The following is a 20,213-nucleotide window of genomic DNA, read 5'->3' as shown; positions in this document are numbered from 1 at the left end:
GTCATACACTGGGTCATACACTGGGTCATACACTGGGTCATACACTGGGTCATACACTGGGTCATACACTGGGTCATACACTGGGGAATACACTGGGTCATACACTGGGTCATACACTGGGTCATACACTGGGTCATACAGTGGGTCATACACTGGGTCATACACTGGGTCATACACTGGGTCATACACTGGGTCATACACTGGGTCATACACTGGGTCATACAGTGGGTCATACAGTGGGTCATACACTGGGTCATACACTGGGTCATACACTGTGTCATACACTGTGTCATACAGTGGGTCATACAGTGGGTCATACACTGTGGGTCATACACTGGGTCATACACTGGGTCATACACTGGGTCATACACTGGGTCATACACTGGGTCATACACTGGGTCACACTGGGTCATACACTGTGGGTCATACACTGTGGGTCATACACTGTGGGTCATACACTGTGGGTCATACACTGGGTCATACACTGGGTCATACACTGGGTCATACACTGGGTCACACTGGGTCATACACTGTGGGTCATACACTGTGGGTCATACACTGTGGGTCATACACTGTGGGTCATACACTGTGGGTCATACACTGTGGGTCATAAACTGGGTCATACACTGGGTCATACACTGGGTCATACACTGGGTCATACACTGGGTCATACACTGGGTCATACACTGGGTCATACACTGGGTCATACACTGTGGGTCATACACTGTGGGTCATACACTGGGTCATACAGTGGGTCATACACTGTGGGTCATACACTGGGTTATACACTGTGGGTCATACACTGGGTCATACACTGGGTCATACACTGGGTCATACACTGGGTCATACACTGGGTCATACACTGGGTCATACACTGGGTAATACAGTGGGTCATACACTGGGTCATACACTGGGTCATACACTGGGTCATACACTGGGTCATACACTGGGTCACACTGGGTCATACACTGGGGCATACAGTGGGTCATACACTGGGTCATACACTGGGTCATACACTGGGTCATACACTGGGTCATACAGTGGGTCATACACTGGGTCATACACTGGGTCATACACTGGGTCATACACTGGGTCATACAGTGGGTCATACACTGGGTCATACACTGGGTCATACACTGGGTCATACACTGGGTCATACACTGGGTCACACTGGGTCATACACTGGGGCATAAAGTGGGTCATACACTGGGTCATACACTGGGTCATACACTGGGTCATACACTGGGTCATACACTGGGTCATACACTGGGTCATACACTGGGTCATACAGTGGGTCATACACTGGGTCATACACTGGGTCATACACTGGGTCATACACTGGGTCATACACTGGGTCATACACTGGGTCATACAGTGGGTCATACACTGGGTCATACACTGGGTCATACACTGGGTCATACACTGGGTCATACACTGGGTCATACAGTGGGTCATACAGTGGGTCATACACTGGGTCATACACTGGGTCATACACTGACACCCACACATCTACTCCAGGCCGTCAGGTAGGTCATACACTGGGTCATACAGTGGGTCATATACTGGGTCATACACTGGGTCATACACTGGGTCAAACAGTGGGTCATACACTGGGTCATACACTGGGTCATGCAGTGGGTCATACACTGGGTCATACACTGGGTCATACAGTGGGTCATACACTGGGTCATACACTGGGTCATACACTGGGTCATACACTGGGTCATACAGTGGGTCATACACTGGGTCATACAGTGGGTCATACACTGGGTCATACACTGGGTCATACACTGGGTCATACACTGGGTCATACACTGGGTCATACACTGGGTCATACAGTGGGTCATACACTGGGTCATACACTGGAGCATACACTGGGTCATACACTGGGTCATACACTGGGTCATACACTGGGTCATACACTGGGTCATACACTGGGTCATACACTGGGTCATACACTGGGTCATACACTGGGTCATACACTGGGTCATACACTGGGTCATACAGTGGGTCATACACTGGGTTATACACTGGGTCATACACTGGGTCATACACTGGGTCATACAGTGGGTCATACACTGGGTCATACAGTGGGTCATACAGTGGGTCATACACTGGGTCATACACTGGGTCATACACTGTGTCATACACTGTGTCATACAGTGGGTCATACAGTGGGTCATACACTGTGGGTCATACACTGGGTCATACACTGGGTCATACACTGGGTCATACACTGGGTCATACACTGGGTCATACACTGGGTCACACTGGGTCATACACTGTGGGTCATACACTGTGGGTCATACACTGTGGGTCATACACTGTGGGTCATACACTGGGTCATACACTGGGTCATACACTGGGTCATACACTGGGTCACACTGGGTCATACACTGTGGGTCATACACTGTGGGTCATACACTGTGGGTCATACACTGTGGGTCATACACTGTGGGTCATACACTGTGGGTCATACACTGGGTCATACACTGGGTCATACACTGGGTCATACACTGGGTCATACACTGGGTCATACACTGGGTCATACAGTGGGTCATACACTGTGGGTCATACACTGTGGGTCATACACTGGGTCATACAGTGGGTCATACACTGTGGGTCATACACTGGGTTATACACTGTGGGTCATACACTGGGTCATACACTGGGTCATACACTGTGGGCCATACACTGTGGGTCATACATTGGGTCATATACTGGATCATACACTGTGGGTCATACACTGTGGGTCATACACTGTGGGTCATACACTGTGGGTCATACACTGGGTCATACACTGGGTCATACACTGGGTCATACAATGGGTCATACACTGGGTCATACACTGGGTCATACACTGGGTCATACACTGGGTCATACACTGGGTCATACACTGGGTCATACACTGGGTCATACACTGGGTAATACAGTGGGTCATACACTGGGTCATACACTGGGTCATACACTGGGTCATACACTGGGTCATACACTGGGTCACACTGGGTCATACACTGGGGCATACAGTGGGTCATACACTGGGTCATACACTGGGTCATACACTGGGTCATACACTGGGTCATACAGTGGGTCATACACTGGGTCATACACTGGGTCATACACTGGGTCATACACTGGGTCATACAGTGGGTCATACACTGGGTCATACACTGGGTCATACACTGGGTCATACACTGGGTCATACACTGGGTCACACTGGGTCATACACTGGGGCATAAAGTGGGTCATACACTGGGTCATACACTGGGTCATACACTGGGTCATACACTGGGTCATATACTGGGTCATACACTGGGTCATACACTGGGTCAAACAGTGGGTCATACACTGGGTCATACACTGGGTCATACACTGGGTCAAACAGTGGGTCATACACTGGGTCATACACTGGGTCATGCAGTGGGTCATACACTGGGTCATACACTGGGTCATACAGTGGGTCATACACTGGGTCATACACTGGGTCATACACTGGGTCATACACTGGGTCATACAGTGGGTCATACACTGTGTCATACAGTGGGTCATACACTGGGTCATACACTGGGTCATACACTGGGTCATACACTGGGTCATACACTGGGTCATACACTGGGTCATACAGTGGGTCATACACTGGGTCATACACTGGGTCATACAGTTGGTCATACACTGGGTCATACACTGGGTCATACACTGGGTCATACAGTGGGTCATACACTGGGTCATACAGTGGGTCATACAGTGGGTCATACACTGGGTCATACACTGGGTCATACACTGGGTAATACACTCGGTCATACAGTGGGTCATACAGTGGGTCATACTGGGTCATACACTGGGTCATACATTGGGTCATACACTGGGTCATACACTGGGTCATACACTGGGTCATACACTGTGGGTCATACACTGGGTCATACAGTGGGTCAGACACTGGGTCATACACTGGGTCATACAGTGGGTCATAAACTGTGGGTCATACACTGGGTCATACACTGGGTCATACACTGGGTCATACACTGGGTCATACACTGGGTCATACACTGGGTCATACACTGAGTTATACACTGGGTCATACACTGGGTAATACAGTGGGTCATACACTGGGTCATATACTGGGTCATACAGTGGGTCATACACTGGGTCATATACTGGATCATACAGTGGGTCATACACTGGGTCATATACTGGGTCATACAGTGGGTCATACACTGGGTCATACACTGTGGGTCATACACTGGGTCATACACTGGGTCATACACTGGGTCATACACTGGGTCATACAGTCGGTCATACACTGGGTCATACAGTGGGTCATACAGTGGGTCATACACTGGGTCATATACTGGGTCATACAGTGGGTCATACACTGGGTCATACACTGGGTCATACAGTGGGTCATACAGTGGGTCATACACTGGGTCATATACTGGGTCATACACTGGGTCATACACTGTGGGTCATACACTGTGGGTCATACACTGTGGGTCATACACTGGGTCATACACTGGGTCATACACTGTGGGTCATACACTGGGTCATACACTGTGGGTCATACACTGGGTAATACACTGTGGGTCATACACTGTGGGTCATACACTGTGGGTCATACACTGGGTCATACACTGACACCCACACATCTACTCCAGGCCGTGAGGTGGGTCATACACGGGTCATACACTGGGTCATACACTGGGTCATACACTGGGTCATACACTGGGTCATACACTGGGTCATACACTGGGTCATACACTGGGTCATACACTGTGGGTCATACACTGGGTCATACACTGTGGGTCATACACTGGGTCATACACTGGGTCATACACTGGGTCATACACGGGGTCATACACTGGGTCATACACTGTGGGTCATACACTGGGTCATACACTGGGTTAAACACTGGGTCATACAGTGGGTCATACAGTGGGTCATACACTGGGTCATATACTGGGTCATACAATGGGTCATACACTGGGTCATATACTGGTTCATACACTGGGTCATACACTAGGTTATACACTGGGTCATACACTGGGTCATACACTGGGTCATACACTGGGTTATACACTGGGTTATACACTGGGTCAAACACTCGGTCATATACTGTGGGTCATATACTGTGGGTCATACACTGTGGGTCATACACTGGGTCATACACTGTGGGTCATACACTGGGTCATACACTGGGTCATACACTGTGGGTCATACACTGGGTCATACACTGTGTCATACACTGTGTCATACAGTGGGTCATACAGTGGGTCATACACTGTGGGTCATACACTGGGTCATACACTGGGTCATACACTGGGTCATACACTGGGTCATACACTGGGTCATACACTGGGTCATACACTGGGTCATACACTGTGGGTCATACACTGGGTCATTCACTGGGTCATACACTGGGTCATATACTGGGTCATACAGTGGGTCATACACTGGGTCATATACTGGTTCATACACTGGGTCATACACTAGGTTATACACTGGGTTATACATTGGGTCATACACTTGGTCATACACTGTGGGTCATACACTGGGTCATACACTGGGTCATAAACTGTGGGTCATACACTGTGGATGATACACTGGGTCATACACTGTGGGTCATACACTGTGGGTCATACACTGGGTCATACACTGGGTCATACACTGGGTCATACACTGGGTCATACACTGTGGGTCATACACTGGGTCATACACTGGGTCATACACTGGGTCATACACTGGGTCATACACTGGGTATACACTGGGTTATACACTGGGTCATACACTGGGTCATACACTGGGTCATACACTGGGTCATACACTGGGTCATACACTGGGTCATACACTGGGTCATACACTAGGTCATGCACTGGGTCATACACTGTGGGTCATACACTGGGTCATACACTGGGTCATACACTGTGGGTCATACACTGGGTCATACACTGTGGGTCATACACTGGGTCATAAACTGGGTCATACACTGGGTCATACACTGTGGGTCATACACTGGGTCATACACTGGGTTATACACTGTGGGTCATACACTGGGTCATACACTGGGTCATACACTGTGGGTCATACACTGTGGGTCATACACTGGGTCATACACTGTGGGTCATACACTGGGTCATACACTGGGTCATACACTGGGTCATACAGTGGGTCATACAGTGGGTCATACACTGTGGGTCATACACTGTGGGTCATACACTGTGGGTCATACACTGGGTCATACACTGGGTCATACAGTGGGTCATACACTGTGGGTCATACACTGTGGGTCATACACTGGGTCATACACTGGGTCATACACTGTGGGTCATACACTGGGTCATACACTGGGTCATACACTGGGTCATATACTGGGTCATACACTGGGTCATACACTGGGTCAAACAGTGGGTCATACACTGGGTCATACACTGGGTCATACACTGGGTCAAACAGTGGGTCATACACTGGGTCATACACTGGGTCATGCAGTGGGTCATACACTGGGTCATACACTGGGTCATACAGTGGGTCATACACTGGGTCATACACTGGGTCATACACTGGGTCATACACTGGGTCATACAGTGGGTCATACACTGTGTCATACAGTGGGTCATACACTGGGTCATACACTGGGTCATACACTGGGTCATACACTGGGTCATACACTGGGTCATACACTGGGTCATACAGTGGGTCATACACTGGGTCATACACTGGGTCATACAGTTGGTCATACACTGGGTCATACACTGGGTCATACACTGGGTCATACAGTGGGTCATACACTGGGTCATACAGTGGGTCATACAGTGGGTCATACACTGGGTCATACACTGGGTCATACACTGGGTAATACACTCGGTCATACAGTGGGTCATACAGTGGGTCATACTGGGTCATACACTGGGTCATACATTGGGTCATACACTGGGTCATACACTGGGTCATACACTGGGTCATACACTGTGGGTCATACACTGGGTCATACAGTGGGTCAGACACTGGGTCATACACTGGGTCATACAGTGGGTCATAAACTGTGGGTCATACACTGGGTCATACACTGGGTCATACACTGGGTCATACACTGGGTCATACACTGGGTCATACACTGGGTCATACACTGAGTTATACACTGGGTCATACACTGGGTAATACAGTGGGTCATACACTGGGTCATATACTGGGTCATACAGTGGGTCATACACTGGGTCATATACTGGATCATACAGTGGGTCATACACTGGGTCATATACTGGGTCATACAGTGGGTCATACACTGGGTCATACACTGTGGGTCATACACTGGGTCATACACTGGGTCATACACTGGGTCATACACTGGGTCATACAGTCGGTCATACACTGGGTCATACAGTGGGTCATACAGTGGGTCATACACTGGGTCATATACTGGGTCATACAGTGGGTCATACACTGGGTCATACACTGGGTCATACAGTGGGTCATACAGTGGGTCATACACTGGGTCATATACTGGGTCATACACTGGGTCATACACTGTGGGTCATACACTGTGGGTCATACACTGTGGGTCATACACTGGGTCATACACTGGGTCATACACTGTGGGTCATACACTGGGTCATACACTGTGGGTCATACACTGGGTAATACACTGTGGGTCATACACTGTGGGTCATACACTGTGGGTCATACACTGGGTCATACACTGACACCCACACATCTACTCCAGGCCGTGAGGTGGGTCATACACGGGTCATACACTGGGTCATACACTGGGTCATACACTGGGTCATACACTGGGTCATACACTGGGTCATACACTGGGTCATACACTGGGTCATACACTGTGGGTCATACACTGGGTCATACACTGTGGGTCATACACTGGGTCATACACTGGGTCATACACTGGGTCATACACGGGGTCATACACTGGGTCATACACTGTGGGTCATACACTGGGTCATACACTGGGTTAAACACTGGGTCATACAGTGGGTCATACAGTGGGTCATACACTGGGTCATATACTGGGTCATACAGTGGGTCATACACTGGGTCATATACTGGTTCATACACTGGGTCATACACTAGGTTATACACTGGGTCATACACTGGGTCATACACTGGGTCATACACTGGGTTATACACTGGGTTATACACTGGGTCAAACACTCGGTCATATACTGTGGGTCATATACTGTGGGTCATACACTGTGGGTCATACACTGGGTCATACACTGTGGGTCATACACTGGGTCATACACTGGGTCATACACTGTGGGTCATACACTGGGTCATACACTGTGTCATACACTGTGTCATACAGTGGGTCATACAGTGGGTCATACACTGTGGGTCATACACTGGGTCATACACTGGGTCATACACTGGGTCATACACTGGGTCATACACTGGGTCATACACTGGGTCATACACTGGGTCATACACTGTGGGTCATACACTGGGTCATTCACTGGGTCATACACTGGGTCATATACTGGGTCATACAGTGGGTCATACACTGGGTCATATACTGGTTCATACACTGGGTCATACACTAGGTTATACACTGGGTTATACATTGGGTCATACACTTGGTCATACACTGTGGGTCATACACTGGGTCATACACTGGGTCATAAACTGTGGGTCATACACTGTGGATGATACACTGGGTCATACACTGTGGGTCATACACTGTGGGTCATACACTGGGTCATACACTGGGTCATACACTGGGTCATACACTGGGTCATACACTGTGGGTCATACACTGGGTCATACACTGGGTCATACACTGGGTCATACACTGGGTCATACACTGGGTATACACTGGGTTATACACTGGGTCATACACTGGGTCATACACTGGGTCATACACTGGGTCATACACTGGGTCATACACTGGGTCATACACTGGGTCATACACTAGGTCATGCACTGGGTCATACACTGTGGGTCATACACTGGGTCATACACTGGGTCATACACTGTGGGTCATACACTGGGTCATACACTGTGGGTCATACACTGGGTCATAAACTGGGTCATACACTGGGTCATACACTGTGGGTCATACACTGGGTCATACACTGGGTTATACACTGTGGGTCATACACTGGGTCATACACTGGGTCATACACTGTGGGTCATACACTGTGGGTCATACACTGGGTCATACACTGTGGGTCATACACTGGGTCATACACTGGGTCATACACTGGGTCATACAGTGGGTCATACAGTGGGTCATACACTGTGGGTCATACACTGTGGGTCATACACTGTGGGTCATACACTGGGTCATACACTGGGTCATACAGTGGGTCATACACTGTGGGTCATACACTGTGGGTCATACACTGGGTCATACACTGGGTCATACACTGTGGGTCATACACTGGGTCATACACTGGGTCATACACTGGGTCATACACTGGGTTATACACTGTGGGTCATACACTGGGTCATACACTGGGTCATACACTGGGTCATACAGTGGGTCATACACTGTGGGTCATACACTGGGTCATACACTGGGTCATACACTGTGGGTCATACACTGTGGGTCATACACTGTGGGTCATACACTGTGGGTCATACACTGGGTCATACACTGGGTCATACACTGGGTCATACACTGTGGGTCATACACAGTGGGTCATACACTGGGTCATACACTGGGTCATACACTGGGTCATACACTGTGGGTCATACAGTGGGTCATACAGTGGGTCATACAGTGGGTCATACACTGGGTCATACACTGGGTTATACACTGTGGGTCATACAGTGGGTCATACAGTGGGTCATACAGTTGGTCATACACTGGGTCATACACTGTGGGTCATACACTGTGGGTCATACACAGTGGCGTCACACTGCAGGGCAGTGGGGTGGGGGGGGGGCGTGGCACTAGGAGAATGACGTCATATTTTGTTTTTTGAATCGCAGGTCGCCTGATTGGTCACTTGTTTACAATTGTGGACATCGCCATCAATGAAACTGACCAGCACATCATCAGCCTGTCAACAGCACGTGTGTTTCGTGTGTGGGACATTCACACACTGACATGTTTACAGGTGAGTGTCTTGTGTTGTGTGGGACATTCACACACTGACATGTTTACAGGTGTGTGTGTTTCGTGTGTGGGACATTCACACACTGACATGTTTACAGGTGAGTGTCTTGTGTTGTGTGGGACATTCACACACTGACATGTTTACAGGTGTGTGTGTTTCGTGTGTGGGACATTCACACACTGACATGTTTACAGGTGAGTGTGTTTTGTGTGTGGGACATTCACACACTGACATGTTTACAGGTGAGTGTGTTTTGTGTGTGGGACATTCACACACTGACATGTTTACAGGTGAGTGAGTTTCGTGTGTGGGACATTCACACACTGACATGTTTATAGGTGAGTGAGTTTCGTGTGTGGGACATTCACACACTGACATGTTTACAGGTGAGTGAGTTTCGTGTGTGGGACATTCACACACTGACATGTTTACAGGTGAGTGTGTGGGACATTCACACACTGACATGTTTACAGGTGAGTGTGTTGTGTGGGACATTCACACACTGACATGTTTACAGGTGAGTGTGTTGTGTGGGACATTCACACACTGACATGTTTACAGGTGAGTGTGTGGGACATTCACACACTGACATGTTTACAGGTGAGTGTGTTTCGTGTGTGGAACATTCACACACTGACATGTTTACATGTGAGTGTGTTTCGTGTGTGGAACATTCACACACTGACATGTTTACAGGTGAGTGTGTAGGACATTCACACACTGACATGTTTACAGGTGAGTGTGTTTCGTGTGTGGGACATTCACACTTTGACATGTTTACAGGTGAGTGTGTTTCGTGTGTGGAACATTCACACACTGACATGTTTACAGGTGAGTGTGTAGGACATTCACACACTGACATGTTTACAGGTGAGTGTGTGGGACATTCACACACTGACATGTTTACAGGTGAGTGATCGTGTCTGATGGGGTTCAATACAGATGTTATATGTAGGTGTTATATGCAGGTGTTAATTACAGGTGTTCCTATACAGGTTTTAAATGCAGGAGTTGTTTATTTAAATACAGATGTTTGTAGAGATGTTATACATTGTTTTTACTCGTATTACTTACAGTGTGTGATAAAAGTGTCACATATAAGTGTTTGATTTATGTGTATATTACAGGTGTATAATTGACCTGTACACTTCATGTGTTTGATTACCTGTTTGTTGCAGGTGTTTAATTGACCTATTTGTTGCAGGTGTTTAATTGACCTGTTTGTTGCAGGTGTTTAATTGACCTGTTTGTTGCAGGTGTTTAATTGACCTGTTTGTTGCAGGTGTTTAATTGACCTGTTTGTTTCAGGTGTTTAATTGACCTGTTTTGTTGCAGGTGTTTAATTGACTTATTTGCTGCAGGTGTTTAACCGACCTGTTTGTTGCAGGTGTTTAATTGACCTGTTTGTTGCAGGTGTTTAATTCACCTGTTTGTTGCAGGTGTTTAATTGACCTGTTTGTTGTAGGTGTTTAATTCACCTGTTTGTTGCAGGTGTTTAATTGAGCTGTTTGTTGCAGGAGTTTAATTGACCTGTTTGTTGCAGGTGTTTAATTGACCTGTTTGTTGCAGATGTTTAATTGACCTGTTTGTTGCAGGTGTTTACGGACAACGAAGACCGGCCAGGTGACAGACGGATCTACGCCATGGCATATGACAACAAACACGAGAGGCTACTGACAGGTCAGAGGTCACAACTGTCGCCATAAACGTTATGGGGGGGGGGGGGGGTAAATATAATGTGGAAGGGCGAACAAGGTCACTTGCAGGGCGATATAAGGTCACATGTACATTGAAAGGTCAGTAATGACGTACCCTAAAGCTTTGATGTTTGAATCCCGTCCCCAGGGTCCTGTGTACTCGACTGCTGGCCACTGGCCCGCACGGTCAAGGAGATTGGGCCAGTTCCAGTGTCACACGACAAGCCTGTGGTTCAGGTGAGTGGTGACTTGATGGGGTGGTGACTTGATGGGGTGGTGACTTGATGAGTGGTGACTTGATGGGTGGTGAGTTGATGGGTGGTGAGTTGATGGGGGTGGTGACTGTAGGGGAGTGGTGACTTGATGGGGTGGTGACTTGATGGGGGTGGTGACTTGATGGGGTGGTGACTTGATGGGGTGGTGACTTGATGGGTGGTGACTTGATGGGTGGTGACTTGATGGGGTGGTGACTTGATGGGGTGGTGACTGTATGGGGTGGTGACTTGATGGGGGTGGTGACTTGATGGGGTGGTGACTTGATGGGGTGGTGACTTGATGGGGTGGTGACTTGATGGGTGGTGACTTGATGGGTGGTGACTTGATGTGGTGGTGACTTGATGGGGTGGTGACTTGATGGGGTGGTGACTTGATGGGGTGGTGACTTGATGGGGGTGGTGACTTGATGGGGTGGTGACTTGATGGGGGTGGTGACTTAATGGGGTGGTGACTTGATGGGGGTGGTGACTTAATGGGGTGGTGACTTGATGGGGTGGTGACTTGATGGGTGGTGACTTGATGGGTGGTGACTTGATGGGGTGGTGACTTGATGGGGTGGTGACTGTATGGGGTGGTGACTTGATGGGGGTGGTGACTTGATGGGGTGGTGAGTTGATGGGGTGGTGACTTGATGGGGTGGTGACTGTATGGGGTGGTGACTTGATGGGGGTGGTGACTTGATGGGGTGGTGACTTGATGGGGTGGTGACTTGATGGGTGGTGACTTGATGGGTGGTGACTTGATGGGGTGGTGACTTGATGGGGTGGTGACTTGATGGGGTGGTGACTTGATGGGGTGGTGACTTGATGGGGGTGGTGACTTGATGGGGTGGTGACTTGATGGGGGTGGTGACTTAATGGGGTGGTGACTTGATGGGGGTGGTGACTTAATGGGGTGGTGACTTAATGGGGTGGTGACTTAATGGGGTGGTGACTTAATGGGGTGGTGACTTAATGGGGTGGTGACTTGATGGGTGGTGACTTGATGGGGTGGTAACATGGTGGGGGTGGTTACTTAATGGGGTGGTAACTTGATGGGGGTGGTGATTTTATGGGTGGTGACTTTAGGGGAGTGGTGACTTGATGGGGTGGTGACTTGATGGGTTGGTGACTTGGTGGGTGATGACTTGACGGGTGGTGAATTGATGGAATGGTGACTATATGTGATGGTGACTTGATGGTGGTGGGTGACTTGATGTCATGTGTTCACTGTACCGTATTTATGTCACCAGATTTCATGTGTTCACTGTACCGTATTTATGTCACCAGATGTCATGTGTTCACTGTACCGTATTTATGTCACCAGATGTCATGTGTTCACTGTATCGTGTCTATATCACCAGATTCCATGTTCACTGTACCGTGTCTATGTCATCAGATGTCATGTGTTCACTGTACCGTGTATATGTCACCAGATGTCATGTGTTCACTGTACCGTGTCTATGTCACCTGTTGTCATGTGTTCACTGTACCGTGTCTATGTCACCAGATGTCATGTGTTCACTGTACCGTGTCTATGTCACCAGTTGTCATGTGTTCACTGTACCGTGTATATGTCACCAGATGTCATGTGTTCACTGTACCGTGTCTATGTCACCAGATGTCATGTGTTCACTGTACCGTGTCTATGTCACCAGATGTCATGTGATCACTGTACTGTGTCTATGTCACCAGATGCCATGTGTTCACTGTACCGTGTCTATGTCACCAGATGTCATGTTCACTGTATCGTGTCTATGTCACCAGATGTCATGTTCACTGTACCGTGTCTATGTCACCATATGTCATGTGTTCACTGTACCGTGTCTATGTCGTCAGATGTCATTTTTTCACTGTACCGTGTCTATGTCACCAGATGTCGTGTTCACTGTACCGTGTCTATGTCACCAGATGTCATGTGTTCACTGTACCGTGTCTATGTCATCAGATGTCATGTGTTCACTGTACCGTGTCTATGTCATCAGATGTCATGTGTTCACTGTACCGTGTCTATGTCACCAGATGTCATGTTCACTGTACCGTGTCTATGTCACCAGATGTCATGTTCACTGTACCGTGTCTATGTCACCAGATGTCATGTGTTCACTGTACCGTGTCTATGTCACCAGATGCTGTTCAACCAAGCATTCCACCAGGTTGTTTCTGTTTGCACACAGCCTGTCATCAAGGTGAGTCGCCACATACATGTACCCTGGTCATGTGACATCTGTCCAGTTGAGTCTTCTCAATGTCACATGACATGCCACTGAAGTGACGATATGGCATGAAATGTCAGTGAGGTTATGACATGACATGGTATTGAGTTAATGACATTTGTCACTGAAGTGATGACATGACATGTAAGAGGTTATGACATGACATAAAATGTCACCGAAGTGATGGCATGACATGTCAGTGAGCTGATGAAATGACATGTCAGAGAGGTGATTACATGACATGAAATATCACTGAAGTGATGACATGAAATGTCAGTGAGGTTATGACATGATATGGTATTGAGTTGATGACATGACATGTCAGTGAGGTGATGACATGACATGTCAGTGAGGTGATGACATGACATGTCAGTGAGGTGATGACATGACATGTCAGTGAGGTGATGACATGACACTGAATCTTGCCCTCAGGTCTGGGATGCCGAGACTGGTCAGATCGTCTACTCCATCCCAGAGGCTCACGGTCCAAATGTTGACGTCACGGCTCTAGCGCTAGACCGGAGCGGCTACAAGCTAGTCACGGGTGCCAGCGATGGTAAGTCACGTGATGATCACTGTCAGGTAGTAATAAAGTTATTTATAGACACGGTCACGATGTGTCTATTAATAATGACCCTTCAATTAACGTCACAAATCTGATGCAGGCTCCATCAAAGTCTGGAACTTCGGTGCGGGTCAGATGATCAAGTCCATGGCCAGCCCTCTCTCCAGCTTCCATCCTGACCGCGGGGTCAATGCCCTTGTCTGCATTAGGTCAAGGTCAGATAACCTCATCCTGGTGCACACGGTCAACAAAAAGTTGGTCATTTACCTGGTGAGTTCAAGGTCAACAAAAAGTTGGTCATTTACCTGGTGAGTTCAAGGTCAACAAAAAGCTGGTCATTTACCTGGTGAGTTCAAGGTCAACAAAAGTCGGTCATTTACCTGGTGAGTTCAAGGTCAACAACACATTGGTCATTTACCTGGTGAGTTCAAGGTCAACAAAAAGTTGTTAATTTACCTGGTGATTTCAAGGTCACCAATAAGTGGGTCATTTACCTGGTGAGTTCAAGGTCAACTAAAAGTTGGTCATTTACCTGGTGAGTTCAAGGTCACCAATAAGTGGGTCATTTATCTGGTGAGTTAATGTAACAGATTTACTGGTCATTAACCTGTGGTTTAATTACTTGTAATTGACTGTTTAAATCAAACATTAATTTGGTGACAAATAACTTGGACAAGTGGTGACCACTTGGACCAGTGGTGACTACTGCAGCCTGTGGTGACCCCTTGGTCCAGTGGTGACCACTATGTCCAGTGGTGACCCCTTGGTCCAGTGGTGACTACTGCAGCCTGTGGTGACCACTTGGTCCAGTGGTGACCACTTGGTCCAGTGGTGACTACTGCAACCAGTGGTACTACTGCAGCGTGTGGTGACCACTTGGTCCAGTGGTGACTACTGCAGCGTGTGGTGACCACTTGGTCCAGTGGTGACCGCTGTAGCCTGTGGTGACCTCTTGGATTGTTCTTGTACTTGCAGGATGCCCGGGACAGCAGCAGACTGGTCCAGCTGATGGAACTGACGGGCCGGTGGAGACTGGCAAAAAGTTCTAGAACTGCCGTGTCCACGGACAGCCAGGTGGCAGCCAACCGTAGCGGCAAACACCTGACCCTCAGGCGATCATTCCACCGCACCGACCCCCTGCCCAGCATTGGGGGCGCTAAGGTATATAGTCGCAGGTGTTTACATCTGTCAGGTGCTACACGCATGTGTCTCTATTAGGTGTAGTAGGCAGGTGTCTCTCTCAGACTGTCAGGTGTAGCAGGCAGGTGTCCCTGTCAGGTGTAGCAGGCAGGTGTAACTGTCAGGTGCTACACGCATGTGTCTCTATCAGGTGTAGCAGGCAGGTGTCTACAACTGTCCTGAGACCATTTGTCTTATCCTGTCACACATACATGATTTCCATTGATCTCTTGTACGTCCCACAGCGTCCAGATGACCTTGAGGTGACCTGCATGACGTGTATCAGTCCAACAGAGGTCGCCACTGGAACTGTCAGTGGTGCCATCATCATCTGGTCGACACACAAAATGGCGGCTGTTAAAATGTTAGTCAATCATACAACACTACCCCAATACTTCCAGCTATACAACACTACCCCAATACTTCCAGCTATACAACACTGCCCCAGCTATACAACACTACCCCAATACTTCCAGCTATACAGCACTGCCCCAGCTATACAACACTACCCCAATACTTCCAGCTATACAACACTGCCCCAGCTATACAACACTACCCCAATACTTCCAGCTATACAGCACTGCCCCAGCTATACAACACTACCCCAATACTTCCAGCTATACAGCACTGCCCCAGCTATACAACACTACCCCAATACTTCCAGCTATACAGCACTGCCCCAGCTATACAAGACTGCCCCAGCTATACAACACTACCCCAATACTTCCAGCTATACAGCACTGCCCCAGCTATACAACACTACCCCAATACTTCCAGCTATACAGCACTGCCCCAGCTATACAACACTACCCCAATACTTCCAGCTATACAGCACTGCCCCAGCTATACAACACTACCCCAATACTTCCAGCTATACAGCACTGCCCCAGCTATACAACACTACCCCAATACTTCCAGCTATACAGCACTGCCCCAGCTATACAACACTACCCCAATACTTCCAGCTATACAGCACTGCCCCAGCTATACAACACTACCCCAATACTTCCAGCTATACAGCACTGCCCCAGCTATACAACACTACCCCAATACTTCCAGCTATACAGCACTGCCCCAGCTATACAACACTACCCCAATACTTCCAGCTATACAGCACTGCCCCAGCTATACAACACTGCCCCAGCTATACAACACTGCCCCAGCTATACAGCACTGCCCCAGCTATACAACACTGCCCCAGCTACACAACACTGCCCCAGCAATACCCCCACTCAGCAATATTCCATATCAACACTTGGTGTTGTGTCTCTGGCACTTCAAGACCGCTGTTCCATCTTTCAGCTTCACCCCACCAACAGATGACGTCACTGACGAGACCGTTGCTGCCAAGAAGAAAGTGACGCAGGTCATTGCCCTGTCCTACAGCCTGGCACAGGTGTCAAAACAAAGGTGAGTCAGATCTAGATGTCAAAACCCAGGTGTCAGATCTAGATGTCAAAACAAAGGTGAGTCAGATCTAGATGTCAAAACCCAGGTGTCAGATCTAGATGTCAAAACAAAGGTGAGTCAGATCTAGATGTCAAAACCCAGGTGTCATATCTAGATGACAAAAACGAGGTGTCAGATATAGATACATTACGATCAACACCCCCCCCCCCCCACACACACACACACCGTCCCACCACCCTTTACTGCTCCAATTAATTTTTTTTTGTGTTCTCAGAAATCCAAAGGACAAGAAGAATTCCACAGGCGATGACGTCACAGATGGGAGTCAGCAGGTAACATGTGACCCAGTAGTCACGTGACTAAAAACTCCCCAATACCATCTATTACATGGGCGGCCTGTCCAATGCCAGTGTGCGTGGGGTGGGGGCATTTCATCCCTGTCTATTGGGGACATATCTGACACTCTGAGAACTATGATGTTAAGACATCATGTCCCAGCTACCAACACCATCATGTCCCAGCTACCAACATCATCATGTCCCAGCTACCAACACCATCATGTCCCAGCTACCAACACCATCATGTCCCAGCTACCAACACCATCATGTCCCAGCTACCAACACTAGATCTATGTCAGTGTTTAGACATCATCATGTCCCAGCTACCAACATCATCATGTCCCAGCTACCAACACCATCATGTCCCAGCTACCAACACCATCATGTCCCAGCTACCAACACTAGATCTATGTCAGTGTTTAGACATCATCATGTCCCAGCTACCAACATCATCATGTCCCAGCTACCAACACCATCATGTCCCAGCTACCAACACCATCATGTCCCAGCTACCAACACCATCATGTCCCAGCTACCAACATCATCATGTCCCAGCTACCAACACCATCATGTCCCAGCTACCAACACTAGATCTTTGTCAGTGTTTAGACATCATCATGTCCCAGCTACCAACATCATCATGTCCCAGCTACCAACACCATCATGTCCCAGCTACCAACACCATCATGTCCCAGCTACCAACATCATCATGTCCCAGCTACCAACATCATCATGTCCCAGCTACCAACATCATCATGTCCCAGCTACCAACACTAGATCTATGTCAGTGTTAAGACACCATCATATCCCAGCTACCAACACCATCATGTCCCAGCTACCAACACCATCATGTCCCAGCTACCAACACCATCATGTCCCAGCTACCAACACCATCATGTCCCAGCTACCAACACTAGATCTATGTCAGTGTTAAGACATCATCATGTCCCAGCTACCAACACCATCATGTCCCAGCTACCAACACCATCATGTCCCAGCTACCAACATCATCATGTCCCAGCTACCAACACTAGATCTATGTCAGTGTTAAGACACCATCATATCCCAGCTACCAACACCATCATGTCCCAGCTACCAACATCATCATGTCCCAGCTACCAACACTAGATCTTTGTCAGTGTTAAGACATCATCATGTCCCAGCTACCAACACTAGATCTATGTCAGTGTTAAGACATCATCATGTCCCAGCTACCAACACCATCATGTCCCAGCTACCAACACCATCATATCCCAGCTACCAACACCATCATGTCCCAGCTACCAACATCATCATGTCCCAGCTACCAACACTAGATCTTTGTCAGTGTTTAGACACCATCATATCCCAGCTACCAACACCATCATGTCCCAGCTACCAACATCATCATGTCCCAGCTACCAACACCATCATATCCCAGCTACCAACACCATCATATCCCAGCTACCAACACCATCATGTCCCAGCTACCAACATCATCATGTCCCAGCTACCAACACCATCATGTCCCAGCTACCAACACCATCATGTCCCAGCTACCAACATCATCATGCCCCAGCTACCAACATCATCATGTCCCAGCTACCAACATCATCATGTCCCAGCTACCAACACCATCATGCCCCGGCTACCAACACTAGGTCTATGTCAGTGTTGAGACATCATCATGTCCCAGCTACCAACACCATCATGTCCCAGCTACCAACATCATCATGCCCCAGCTACCAACATCATCATGTCCCAGCTACCAACATCATCATGTCCCAGCTACCAACATCATCATGTCCCAGCTACCAACACCATCATATCCCAGCTACCAACATCATCATGTCCCAGCTACCAACATCATCATGTCCCAGCTACCAACATAATCATGTCCCAGCTACCAACACCATCATATCCCAGCTACCAACACCATCATATCCCAGCTACCAACATCATCATGTCCCAGCTACCAACACTAGGTCTATGTCAGTGTTAAGACATCGTCATGTCCCAGCTACCAACACTAGATCTATGTCATTGTTAAGACATCATCATGTCCCAGCTACCAACACCATCATATCCCAGCTACCAACACCATCATGTCCCAGCTACCAACACCATCATGTCCCAGCTACCAACACCATCATGTCCCAGCTACCAACATCATCATGTCCCAGCTACCAACATCATCATGTCCCAGCTACCAACACCATCATATCCCAGCTACCAACATCATCATGTCCCAGCTACCAACATCATCATGTCCCAGCTACCAACATAATCATGTCCCAGCTACCAACACCATCATATCCCAGCTACCAACACCATCATATCCCAGCTACCAACATCATCATGTCCCAGCTACCAACACCATCATGTCCCAGCTACCAACACCATCATGTCCCAGCTACCAACACCATCATGTCCCAGCTACCAACATCATCATGTCCCAGCTACCAACATCATCATGTCCCAGCTACCAACATCATCATATCCCAG

General features: G+C 48.4%; 1 protein-coding gene across 3 annotated transcripts in view; it reads left to right on the top strand.

Annotated features, from left to right (window-relative positions):
* The window catches only part of LOC131935549 (WD repeat-containing protein 64), a 50,693-nt gene that overhangs the window by 10,629 nt on the left and 19,851 nt on the right, over positions 1–20,213 (top strand). For all 3 annotated transcript variants that reach the window (XM_059291999.1, XM_059292000.1, XM_059291998.1), the window contains exons 12-21: positions 9,943–10,070; positions 11,666–11,750; positions 11,916–12,004; positions 14,151–14,210; positions 14,670–14,793; positions 14,903–15,072; positions 15,778–15,963; positions 16,227–16,345; positions 17,284–17,391; positions 17,666–17,723. In XM_059291999.1, coding sequence (XP_059147982.1) covers positions 9,943–10,070; positions 11,666–11,750; positions 11,916–12,004; positions 14,151–14,210; positions 14,670–14,793; positions 14,903–15,072; positions 15,778–15,963; positions 16,227–16,345; positions 17,284–17,391; positions 17,666–17,723 — 1,127 coding nt within the window. The remainder of the gene's footprint in view (positions 1–9,942; positions 10,071–11,665; positions 11,751–11,915; positions 12,005–14,150; positions 14,211–14,669; positions 14,794–14,902; positions 15,073–15,777; positions 15,964–16,226; positions 16,346–17,283; positions 17,392–17,665; positions 17,724–20,213) is intronic.

This window comes from Physella acuta, unplaced genomic scaffold (assembly GCF_028476545.2).
Source record: "Physella acuta isolate Inbredline_101_S28 unplaced genomic scaffold, ASM2847654v3 ptg000148l, whole genome shotgun sequence".
NCBI lineage: Eukaryota > Metazoa > Mollusca > Gastropoda > Physidae > Physella > Physella acuta.
The sequence above is the reverse complement of the archived record's forward strand: the minus strand, read 5'-3'. Positions and strand labels throughout refer to the sequence as shown.